Raw genomic sequence first — 12385 nt, 5'->3', positions numbered from 1 at the left:
CACAAAATTCTAACACCAATCCTATGTGGTTTATTCATGCTATGCATGGTGTATTGATTCCTTGGGCCTTGGCTTTTGTAATTGTTTTTTTCCATACTTAATAGAAGTCTTTTCTTTTTCTTTTTTTTTCCTTTTGTTTTGTTTTTTTTTTTTTTGGGGGGGGGGGGGGGGAAGAAGATATGCACAAGGCATGGACTGAGAGGCCCCTGAAGAAGCTTTGCGTAACAAGAAGCAAGGAGATTGAAGGTAAATGAGTCCTCAGGCTGAAAGATAGGTCACAGCTAGGAGATGACATACTTCTAGTATTTCTTCGGTATTGCTAAGATATCAAAGAATCAATACTACTAAGAGTGGCTGACACCACATATACAATCTTGTACTTGTGAACCCTACGCCAAATCAATATCAGTGGTCCAAGAAATGTGTGCATCTCCTCTGGATTCTTTGGACGTGACCAATTCATTGTGACCTCACTCAATGCACAGTTCAGGCATCATAGATCGAGGGATCTAGAGCAAGGCTTTTTCTTTGTAAACTTTTGTCCATGGTCTTCAACCAGACATGAGACTTGGAAGACTATCTTGTGTGTGCACATAGCATGTTGCAGGAGAACCATAAATGCCCGGCTTAATATGGATCTTCACTTCTGCCAAGGTGCACTATGTTTGGAGCCAGACTCCCCTATGTTTGGAGCTAGACTTTCCTTCGTAGTTGCATATGTGTAGACCGACTTTCATGCAAAGGCCAGTTTAGTTTTTTCATTTGAATTTTTTCAGGATGCTTTGAATAAAGTTAAAATTTTATGAGGGCAATTCAATAAACAGACTTTCCTTTTCAGATAAAATATGCAGTTTTAAGTGCATGGTCATCGCATTTGATTTGGGCACAACAAAGAGAGATATTAGAGGGCCAGGTAGACAGTTTCTCCTTGGATGGACTGCCCCATCAGTTGTTAGATTACTTTCACAGGTCTTTGTTGAGCATAGATGCATCAAATCAGCAAAACAACGCGTCATTTGAGGTACGTATAGAAACAAAATCAGTCTTAATAACCCCCTGTTTATGTTGAGTCTCTTCACAAAACATTTCAATACTTCAATGTACACACACAGTTTCTAACTCCTGAAGTACACGTGCAGCTGACAGGGGCAAATGTAGAGCTGCATCAAGGATTCCTCATTCTCCAACAGAGCAACATGCGATCTCAGGCCTTGAGCTTGAATTCTATGGTGGAACTAAGGTTCAAGGATGGTAGATATCCTGAGGAATATGTAACAAAGAGGTCCATTGATAGAAGGGTTCTTCTAGACAAAAGGGTACCAAAAGAACCAATTACTGTTGAGAGGTTACCCGAACCTGATGTAGATGTAAGTATGATAAGTAAAGTAATTGTTGACAACAGCAGGTGCCCTGACATGCAGAAACAGAAATTGGAAGATGCTATACATTTTCTGTTGTGCAATCCTTTGGCGTGCCCATCACACATATTAATGGCAGTGGGATGCGTGGACACTGATGGAACCATAAATCATGGGAAGCCATTCCAACCACCACAAGGACTAATACTGAATGAAAGCCAGGTTGACGCATGGAGAATGATGCTCTTAAGTCCACTCTCCGCTGTAATAGGTCCTCCTGGCACTGGAAAGACTACTCTCATAGCTGGTGTTGCAAAGAGCTGGGATTATTCGGCTCCTCAAGTAGACATGCTCCTGTGTGCTGCACAACAGAATGTTGCAGTCCGTCACATGGCAGAGAGTATGATAAAGCAGAAAGTCCAAGGGATTATGCTGTTGATAAGCCAGGACTATTATACTGACTGGTATGAAGAAAGTTACAGACACCTGCAAGACTACATTGTTGTTTCGGGACCTTACACTGCTGAGAAAGTGAAGTCCTGGACTGCTCGGAACAAGAGGCAAGCACCCAGAATCCTGCTGTGTACACTTGCAATGATTGGGAGCCCATCTTTTTATACTTGCTTGAGACATAGCAAAATAACATACATGATTATCGATGAGTGCTCTCAGACTGCTGAGGGAGCACTCATCTCAAGCCTGATATGTTTGCCACATCTACAAAGGCTAAGTGTTCTGGGTGACCCTTGCCAGCTTCCACCATTTGGCAAGGCAATGCAGAGTGTCTTTGATCTAGTAGCTAAAAACTGCAAGGTGATGAGCTTGCAGCTTCAGTATAGAATGCCAAAATGTATTGCAGATTTTGTATCATGTGAATTTTATGGAGGCAAACTATGCACTGCACCAAAACCAGGGAAAGTCAACAGTGCTGCTCATTGCAAACCACTTGTTTGGGTCGATGTGTGTGGCTTAGCAACAACAGCAGTTGGGAGTACATCATTGTGCAATGAAGTGGAAGCAGAAGCAATCATGAGGTTCTGCAAGCAGTACAAAACTCAAGAATCTGCAGCTGCAGGGGACGCATCATCATCTTCGTCGTCATGGTCATCATCATTGTTGTCATCACCATCGCCGCCATCCTCGTCCTCTTCGCCGTCATCAGCAGCAGCAGTAGCAAACAACTCTGGAGCACAAAAGCTAGTAGTGTTGACACTTTACGAAGCTCAGCGACTTTTGATCAGCAAAATGCTCATGGAGAGTGAGGTTGAAGGAGTTGTTGTACACAATGTAGACTCATTCCAAGGTCAGGAGGCAGAGCATATTGTGATTTCATTGGTGGTAGGTGAACGAATGTCACCCTTTGCCAGAGACAGAAGGCGAGCCTGTGTGCTATTGTCTAGGGCGAAGTGTCTGCTATACATTTTTGGAAATATCAAAGCAGTGAGGAACAGTGACAAGCATGTCAAAAACATGAATAGATGTCTGTCTCAGCCTAACATATGGCAAAGTCTGGCTCTCGAATGTGAGAAGCATCAGTGGGTTGCAAAAGCTGACAACATTCCAGAAATTATTCAGTCAGCTTTTTGACATGATGGCTTAGCATTTAGCATCTGAATGTGTCATGGATGATTCATGCAAACAGGGATCTCTCTCTCTCTCTCTCTCTCTCTCTCTCTCTCACACACACACACAAAAAGAGGAAATGCCATGGCCGCTTTGCACTCAATTTAGGAGGCTGGTAACCTTGTATGACCATATATTGTCATCATGTAGCATCACATAAATACTTCAACTTACGAGTTTTGCAGTTTTTCTTTTCCATGGTTCAGTATTCATCATGGATACATTGTACTACCTTTTTGGTCTCATAGACCCCTTCTTTCTTTCTTTGTTTCTCTTTTCCACTGTTTGTTATTTTGTTTCCTTGATAAAGAGTGAAGCTTAAAGCCCTAGCAGAGGCACACATGATAAAGAGTGAAGCTTAAAGCCCTAGCAGAGGCACACATGGCTGGAGCCTGTTAGTGTTTCCCCTGGCTAGTAACAAATATGCTTTATTGCATTTAACTAGTCACTTCACCTTCTATTTCTTTGTTGCTATAGCTTTTGGAGATCTTCTATGTGTCTCCTAGTATAGATTGTATACACATTGCACCTTTTTCATCTGATAGGCAACTTTGGCACGTCTCTCTCTGTCTCTCTGACAGGGAAATGTACTTGAGACATGTAGTGTGATCACTCTACATGCTTCATCCATCATAAGGCTACCTTGAAACTCTATCACTCACATGGTTGTCTATCAAGTTGGTTGTCACAGTTCGGAAGAACACAAACTCAGAAATACTGCAAATACAACACAATCACAATTGCATACATCATGGCATCATACATCCCTGTCCAATACATCATGTCATAACATAAATATCATGATCACATCAAGAGAGATTCCTGCACAATACAAAGCACTAGGGGTTGAAGATGGGCCGACCCCCCGCCTAGGTAAACTATATTTACCAAAAGAGTGTTCTTGTGCAAGATGATGCGGTAGCCGGGAATCACATAGACCGGTCTCACCAAAAATTCTAGTAAACATGAATAAACAAATCAAACAAAAGAGTTTCTTAGAGCACTGCTCTTCAAAACAAGAGTACTGCTCCAATCTCCAGTCTAGCCAAAGATCACTCCCACTAGGAGCTTCTGTAGCCACTAGGCACCGTACGACCAATTTGAGGCTTGTCGGCACTCAATCTTGCAAACACGCTCAAGGGTCCATCCTCATGTGCACACTGGTTTTCAGCATGACCAGCCATGCATAGATCCTGTCCCTTCTCTGTGCACCACAGAGTGTCTTCCAAAGTTTTGCCATAAGTAGACATTGTTCCACGGTTTCTAGAGGCCAAAACTAGCCCAAAACTCTGATTTTCAGCCTCCCAGCTGTACCCCAGCAGAGAGGAGAGAATGTTTTGCTAATTTTCAATCAGTGAAAGAACCACCTGGAGTAATCGATCGGCATAGAAGATGTCAAAACAGCCATGATTTTAGCACCTTGGTATGAGTTGCCGAGAGCCAGTAGCAAAACGTTTTTGCCTGTATAGGGGCCTTGGGAGCAGTCGACCAGCCATGGTATTGCTGAATATGTGGACAATCAGCCAAGAAATCAACAGTTCTTGCGACAGAATTTCTCCAAAATTAGAAAACACTCCCAAAAATGACACACCTCGCAACAGAAGTCCACCGCAGAATAGTCTACTAGCTTTGGAACAAAGCTGGCATCAAGAACCAAGCTCTGAAAATAGTAGAGCAGAAGTCGCCTAACTGTGTAGCTTCAAAACCAGTCAATAATCCTGAATAGAAAAGCACACGTGGGTGCTTGGAGTGCCAGGTAAGCCAGGGTTTGCATCTTTTAGCTGGGTGGCCTTCTAATTATGTTTCCAGACCTAGATTAGCAACTCCTGGAATCCAAATAGGATGCCCAATGTCCAAACTTGATAAATGTCCTTGGTACATTAAATAAGTCCAGCTTGGTTGTGAACCCACTTATAAGTTTATATGTTTGTCTGCCACATTTGAGTGAGTGTACTTGCAACCATAAAACCTTAGTAGTATGGCTATAAACATTAAATTGGGCAAAAGTTCACACTGCAAAACACATAAGAATACCATCTTAGTCCCAAACAAGGCATCCACAGGGTGACCAAGCATTCTTGGGCTCCATGAATATTCAGTCATAAATATTAGGCATTTTTCAAGCAGACAAGACATGTCACACAAATAAAACACAAGTGCTCATGAGGGAGAAGTTATGGCTGAAAATGTATCAATGCATGTTTGGGGGCCAGCCATGCCTCATGCTTACAGGGCACATGTATCTATGTCTTATGCATCACCTTTTGGTCCAAAAATGATGCCAGTCACACAGGGGCTGTCCCAATGGACAAACATGGGGGAAAACATGTTGAGATGCACACACATGCATCAAAGTCTCGTGACTTCAAAGCCGGAGACAAATCTGTGAAGTTTGAAACATATCATGGGGAATATGATGCATCAAAGGCACTTGCTTTTATTGCCCAGTTTGATATTGCTTTCAGTGATGAGGATTTCACTCAGAAAGGGATGATGGCCTCTCACCCGCCTTTTTTGTGGCATTTTGGGGTGACTTTGGAGAGGATATCACTATGGGCCATGGCTCTTCAAGAAATGTGGAACACAGGGATTATGGTTTCTCTCATACTGAGAGTCTTATTCACCTTATCCCAAAAGGTGGTGGTAAGACGAATATTGGTCAATGGAGGCCTATCACATTACTTGGGATTGCTTATAAAATACTTGCCAAGGCAGTAAGCATGAGGTTGCTGCCGGTTTTGCAAGACTGCAATTCATGATACACAAAATGGGTTCCTTCAAGGAAGAAACATCTTTGATAATATCTTCTCTTTTTGGGAGGCAGTTAAATGGGCTAAGGAAAGCAACTGGTCCCTAGCCATCTGATTGCTAGATTTTGAGAAGGCACAAGATCGAGTTGATTGGGATTTCCTTGAAGGAACTCTTAGATGTATGTGATTTTCTCATAATTGGATCAGAGGTGTCTCATGCTTGTATTGAGATGCTCACAGTGTGTGCTTCCATATGGTGGTAGAGGTGATTCCTTCTAGATCTCTCTCTCTATACAACAAGAATGCCCCTTAGCCCCCCTGTGATATCTCAGTATTGTCGAGGCTATGAGCATTTTTCTTTGCTCCATTGCTGGAGTTTCTGATTTGAGTCTGCCCTTGCGCAGTGAGGATGAGCTTTTGGACTTTGAGCTTGTTGATGATACTGCTATGTTCCTCGAAAGCTCACACATATGTTTATGTTCCTTTCGGATTACTTTGGAGGAGTTTTGCTTGGCTGCGGGGGTTCTCATTAATTGGCATAAGTCAGTTGGCTTTTGGATTAGTGACTCCCAAAGAGTCAATTGGGGTGCAAAGCTTGCGTTTACTTGGATTGACATAGGTTGTCCTACCAAATATTTGGGGTGTCAAGTTGGGGTTGATATTTTGCATGCACAACAGTTTGCACCAGTACTATGAGCATTAGGAAGAAACTTCTTCCTTGGAGTTCTAGGAGATTGAATCTAGCCTCTAGAGCTTTAGTGGTTAACCAAGTATTTCTTGCCTCAGCCTGATTCATGGGGTGTAGAGCTGCTTAGAGGATTTGGGGCTGTATAGCTCAGCTTATGTGCAAATTGTGGAGAGAGACCATTTAGGTTACTTGGGGCTCTATTGCTTGGCTCACTGAGTTTGGTCCACATATTTTTTTGAGGGTAGGGATCAGGACACTGCCATAATGCAAAGGTGTGGCCCAACGCTGCATACTGCATGATATTATTCATACCCATTACCTCTGCAGAGGATTGGTACTACTTAGGAGCTCATTGCCAGTATCACAGTTTGGCAGATTTGGAAAGCCACATGTAAAGAGGCTATTGAGGGCACTCAAATATCTGTGCATTTGTACTATATGGGGAGATATTATTCACTCTTATGGCCACAAGGGACCTTCCAGATCTACACGTGCAAAAAGTGCATTGTTTTCATGAGGGAGTGGGATCAAGGGATCTTTTTCTCAGTGATCCCCATAGGACTCTCTTGGCACCTTTGTGCCCCACATTGGTTGAGATCAACCTACATTTTGGGATTAGGTTTTGTTTTGCTTCCGGCTTCCCGCCGTGATTTGTAAGGTTTATTCATACTTCATAGAAGTCTCCTTCTTGCAAAAATAAAATAAAATAAGATATTGAAAAGGAGCTATAGCGACATCTCCATGCATTGCAAAGGTTTTGTGGCAAGAGAGGCGTCATGGTTAATCTTGGCAAGATTAAGATCATGATAAGCTATATGCTCTCTATGCATTAGAGAGCTACAAGCTCTCTAAGGCATGCATTATAGCTCTACATGAATGCATTAGAGAGCTATATGCTCTGTATACTCATGCTAAGAAAGACCAACCAACACTCTCTCGGTATAGGGTGTTACCACATAGAGATAATGTGTAGGAGCTTATAGAATAATAACAAGAAAAAGGGAGTATAAGAGTCATACCTCATTGCTGCAGTTGCACAAATAACCTCGAATATCCTTGCTCTTCTTGCTGTTCTTGTTTCTTGCAGTACTCTTCACATCTTTTCTGCTGCTTGCATATAGAGCTATAATGCATGCTTGCATATAGAGAACATATAGCAATAGAGGATCCCAAGTGGAGATCATCTCATCTTATGTTTGCCTTGGAGTGACCTTGTCAGGTTCGGTCTTGTCCATGAGACGGGAATGAAGCTCTAGCCCATCTGGAGAGATCCAGCATGGCAATTTGTGGCTTGAATACTCGATTCCTAAGACATATGTCCCCATGCTTCACGCAGCATCCCACCCACGACAGCATTTATCTGTCTCCTGCTTATATACATTGGTGAGAGAAATCAACAAAGCAATCACCATGCCAATAAAAAAGCCATGTGTTATACCTCCGCTCTCCTGCACCTTATGCGACTGAAGCTTCACAACCCTCTCCTGTTGTTTGGTGTTTCACCTTTCATTGAGAGCTGACATAGCTAATGCATATGCGATAAATTGATCATCCAAATACCCAAATAAATAATGGCTTACCGTTTCCACCAAAGGAGCTGCTGCTCTTCCTAACAGCAGAAATGGCCACAGCTGCCTCCCTTGCCACTTGGCTCTATGCCCCTACAACGAAAATCTGACGGTCACGATCTTTTCTCAGATTGTACGGTGTCGATCTTAACCAACCTTTTAAAAATGTTCTTCTCTCTCTATCTATTTATACCTTACCTAGCTATTAAAAATGTTCTTCTCTCTCTATCGATCCTAGGCATGTGTGTTCTTTTCTTTTCTTTCTTGGCTCTATGCCCCCACTAAGAAAACATGCACGATCTTATTCTTTTTTTTTTTAATGCAAAGAAATTTATATTAAGTATCAAAATAGATACAGCACCCTAAGGTGAACACTGGAGCTTATGGACTTTCCTAAGCAGTAGATCCACAGCAGCTTTTATCTTCCCTCTCTCCCTAGTCCTTGCTAGTACAAGACCTTCTACCACTAGATTCCTTACTCTCTCTATGGAGCTATAGTCACAGCTGGATCCCCTGTGTAGTATAGCATTCCTAGAATCCCATATCCTGCTTAGTATCAAGCCTCTCAGTGTTTGCCACACTTGATATATGGCAGGGTTCATCCTGCCCTTGCATCCAATGACTGCTTGCTTCCAGTTGATCTTGTCAAGCACTCCACAGTCACTGAGGATTCTGCTGACTGCTGCCCACACAGGGTACACCTCCTTGCACTCCCAAAAAGCATGCCTCATAGATTCCTTATGGGTTTTGCACCTGGGACAATAAGGGTTCCCCTGGCTCCACTTGCTGGTTATGCCTCTAACTGGTAGTTTCCTGTTCAGTATTCTCCACAGGAGTAGGTCCAATCTGCCTAAGCCTGTAGAGCCCCATGTCTGCCTGGCTCTCTGCCTGCAATAATCCACTGTCAAAGTGCAGTTTTCCTTCTTCCAGGCAACAGCTATTCTCATAGCCCATTTCTGTCTACACACCTTGAGTCTTATGCTTGGGAGGGACCAATACTTGATGCTAACCCTTGTGGTCACCATTGGGGAGGTGGGCCATTCCCTCCTGATATTGCTCAGTACATGTAGCATCAGTCTTTGCTCTTCATTGTTAAGTGCATTCCATCTACCAGCAGGGATCAGCCATTGTTTAGTAGTAGAGCACCAAATGTCCTTGAACTTTGCCAGACCCCTTGCTTCCAGCCTTTTTGCTACTCTGGGGTTAGCTTCCACTGCTGGGACACCATTTTGCATTGCATCTTTGCAAAGCCATATGCTCTGCTCAAGGGATGAGTCAAACCGGGAACCCATCCATACTGCCTCCTTAGTTGTTGCTTTCCAGCTGTTTACTAGCTTCATGGTAAGGGAGGAGTTCCAGCCCTTTAGCTTGTCAGGGTGCATAAGCTTATCAATCCAGCTTGTCAGGGTGCATTAGCTTATCAATCCAGCTTGTATTGAGCCATTGGGAGCCTTTAAGTGAGGCCTGCTCAATTCTCCACTTAATAATCTGTGCCCAAGGTTGTGGGCTGTCCAGTTTGGGAATCCATTTGTTAAGCAGGCCTTGAGCCTTAGCTATGATATCAGGGATCCCCCAGCCCCCTTCCTCCCTAGGAGAGCAGATCTGCTCCCATGAAATAAAGGACCAGGTCCTCTTATCTGCAAAACTCCAGAGGAATTCTCTGAACTGCATTGCAAGTTTGTTCCAGTCATTACCTGAGAACTTCAGTAGTGTGGCAACATACACAGGAAGTGCCATGAGGATGTGCCTTAGTGCAATGATTCTGCCAGCCAAGCTGAGTCTTAAATGGGCCCTGGCTTTGATTTTCCCTCTGATTCTATCACTAAACCAGGTAAAACATTGGTGGGGAGTCAGCCCCAGCCCTATAGGGCAACCCAAATATCTGATAATCTTCCCAGGACCCAAGTCATCCCTATCAGAGAAGCTCAGTTTAATACACTCTGTTTTGTGAGGGGCAATTTTGGAGCCTGACACAGCACAGAAGTTGTCATACATTTGCATCAATCCCTTGATAGATTCTTCACTGCACTGCACTATGTTGCAATTGTCATCTGGGTGGAGAAGGGTTGACCTTGGGGCAACATCAGAGGCTTCAAGGTACCCTTCTGAATCAGTTTGTCTACATTTCTCAACAGAGGGTCAGTTGCTAGGGCAAAGAGCAGGGGGGCCAATGGGCACCCTTGTCTCACAGATCTTGCTAGTTGAAAGCCATCAGACACATAACCATTGATCTGAATCTGTGCACATGCATTGTTGAAAAGTGTCTTGACCATTCCAAGAAACTGCATGCCAAAGCCCATTTTCTCCACAACTGCTAGTAGGTATTCCCAACCTGCCCTGTCATAAGCCTTCTCTAAATCCATATTGATCATTACATGTTCAACCCCTTGATCAGAAGCCCACTCCATGGCTGTGATTACATTTAGGATGGCTTCATGGATACTCCTCCCCTGAACAAACCCAAACTGCATAAGGTGAACTACTCTAGCCACAGTGGCTTTAATCCTGTATGCCATGGCTCCTGGAGTTTAGCCATATAGCTATCCTCAATACATAAAGGTGAGCCCACAATATTAGAGAGGGTTTGGACAAAGAGTTTATTCACACTTTTTTCATCTGTAACTATAGACCCATCTGGGCCTCTGACTACAGCTATAAGCTCATTGTCCTTCTTGGCTCTAAGTGTTTTGAAAAATACCCTAAATGGAGTGTCCCCTGTTTTGAGCCAATACAAGCCTGTCTGTACTCTTGCTGCATCTGCCCTTTCCATTTCAATGGCCTTAGCTTTATCCTCAAGGGTGTGGAGCAGTGTATTGATAATGGAATCATCTGAGTTGTGACCACAAGCAAGTCTTATCTTCTCAAGTGCAGCCTCTAGTCCCATTGAGTCTGCTCTCCTTTTCTTGGCTCTTGTCTTTCCCGTCTTTTTGGCTAGGTTGATTACTGCCTCCATCCCTTTCTACCATCTGACAATGGGGTTTGGAACACCAGATACTGCTTGCAGCCAAGCTTTTTCCATCTCCTCACAAAAGGCTACATCCTTCAAGAATGAAACATTGAACTTAAAGGGTGGGGGTCCTTTACTGACTTTCCTGTCTATTTTACATTTGAGGCTTATGGATATTGGAGTGTGGTCAGAAACTGTGTGGCAGTGTAGCAGCTTCCCCTTAATTTCATGATGGGTCCAGGACCCTTGCTCAGAGAGGTACACTCTATCCAATCTTCTTGCAATGAGTCTCTGCAGGGTGTGCCTATTGTTCCATGTTGGGAGCATGCATGGTTCACAACCTTTCAATTCTGCAACATCTCTGATGTCAAACTTTCTGGCCCAATTATCCCACTGGGGGGGGATGGAGCATCAACTGCTGGTTCAAAGTTCCAGTCACCTGCAAAGCAAATGGGGACATCCCAGTCCAGCTGGTAAAGCAAATCCCACACCAGTCTTCGCTCTGGTTCAGAGTTGGGTGCATACACATTAATGAGACCAATCACTTCACCTTCCACATGGACCTTACATGCAATCATTCTACCACCACAGGGGGGCCTGATTACCTCCTTAACTCTATGTCTCCTGTTCACTAGTGTCATACAGTCCCCAATACCTCTGTCTGAGGTGCTTACCATACATTCAAACTGCTTCATGTTAAACAACGTGGAGCCTGTCTTGGTTTCCTGCAGGAACAAAAAATCAGGCTTCTGCTGACTGAGCAAGTGCCTGACATAGCCTTGCCTGGCTGGGCTACACATACCCCTTACATTCCAGGAGATGAGTTTTAAGGGTCTTGAGTACATATTATCCATCAGCAAGATTGATAGTGGTATAAACCTCATCCTCTTGACTATCCAAGAGTACAGCAAACTCCCTAGACCTATTCCTAGCTGCCTTTTTAATGCTGCCCTTGAGCCTGATTCTGTTGGTGATATCATGAAGGGTTTTGCCTGTGCTGCTACTGCCTACCTTAGTGGCTGTTTTCCTTTGCTTGGCTTGTTGCCAGCCATCATTCTGCTGCGTCTCCACCACCTCCTTATCCTGGTTTGTAGCAGTGACTTTACCCTTGCCTTTGTCTTGAGGAGTTGCTGGAGGAGGGACCTGAGAGCTCCCTTCTTTAGATTGCGCCTGGGGAAGGGCCTGCCACCACTGGTCAGGTTTTTGCTGAGCCTGAGGTGGGACCTTGGGGTTCCTTGGGTGAGTTGTCTGCTCTGGACATTCCCTTGCAAAGTGGCCTTGCCCTCTACATTTGTAACAAGAGTCTGGGAAGGCTTGGAATTTGACTGCAATATCCACTTTATGATCACCCAATGTGAACTGTACCACATCTGGAATCTCAACCCTTCTGTCCCAGAGAACACATGCCCTCTTAGCTGACTTACTTTCACGCATGCCTTCCTTATGAGTGT

The 12385-nt window shown here is 43.9% G+C and overlaps 2 protein-coding genes and 1 long non-coding RNA gene across 3 annotated transcripts in view; 1 reads left to right on the top strand and 2 right to left on the bottom strand.

The window, feature by feature from the left end:
- Positions 1–3200, top strand: part of LOC147612947 (uncharacterized) — a 130653-nt gene extending 127453 nt beyond the window's left edge. The window contains exons 9-10 of the mRNA XM_086782219.1: positions 839–1021; positions 1140–3200. Of these exons, the coding sequence (XP_086638345.1) occupies positions 839–1021; positions 1140–2945 (1989 nt within the window). The 3' untranslated portion in view covers positions 2946–3200. The remainder of the gene's footprint in view (positions 1–838; positions 1022–1139) is intronic.
- The window catches only part of LOC147612946 (uncharacterized), a 99563-nt gene extending 91435 nt beyond the window's left edge, over positions 1–8128 (bottom strand). Inside the window, exons 1-2 of the long non-coding RNA XR_015263332.1 lie at positions 8000–8128; positions 7439–7786 (exon numbers count right to left, since the gene is read on the bottom strand). This is a non-coding gene — a long non-coding RNA (uncharacterized LOC147612946). The remainder of the gene's footprint in view (positions 1–7438; positions 7787–7999) is intronic.
- Positions 8129–9376: 1248 nt separating this feature from the next.
- LOC147612945 (uncharacterized) lies at positions 9377–10940 on the bottom strand. The gene is made up of 3 exons (XM_086782128.1): positions 10593–10940; positions 10059–10437; positions 9377–9954 (listed from the first exon to the last, which is right to left on the bottom strand). Exons 1-3 carry the CDS (start codon positions 10938–10940, stop codon positions 9377–9379), a joined length of 1305 nt encoding a protein of 434 aa, XP_086638254.1.
- Between the last annotated feature and the right edge of the window lie 1445 nt (positions 10941–12385).

The sequence above is a fragment of the Cibotium barometz genome, chromosome 44 (assembly GCF_041138505.1).
Source record: "Cibotium barometz isolate CiBa-2024 chromosome 44, ASM4113850v1, whole genome shotgun sequence".
In the NCBI taxonomy this organism is placed as follows: Eukaryota; Viridiplantae; Streptophyta; class Polypodiopsida; order Cyatheales; family Cibotiaceae; genus Cibotium; species Cibotium barometz.
This window is presented reverse-complemented; position numbering and strand designations above follow the sequence as displayed.

What these genes read in the sequence shown, in the direction of transcription:
- LOC147612945 (XM_086782128.1), bottom strand. Translation starts at nt 10,940, where the DNA reads ATGGAGGCAGTAATCAACCTAGCCAAAAAGACGGGAAAGACAAGAGCC. An exon ending in TAGTTACAGATGAAAAAAGT is followed by an intron (nt 10,438 to 10,592) that starts GTGAATAAACTC and finishes GGGTTTGTTCAG; the next exon opens with GGGAGGAGTATCCATGAAGC. An exon ending in GCCTCTGATGTTGCCCCAAG is followed by an intron (nt 9,955 to 10,058) that starts GTCAACCCTTCT and finishes GTGCTGTGTCAG; the next exon opens with GCTCCAAAATTGCCCCTCAC.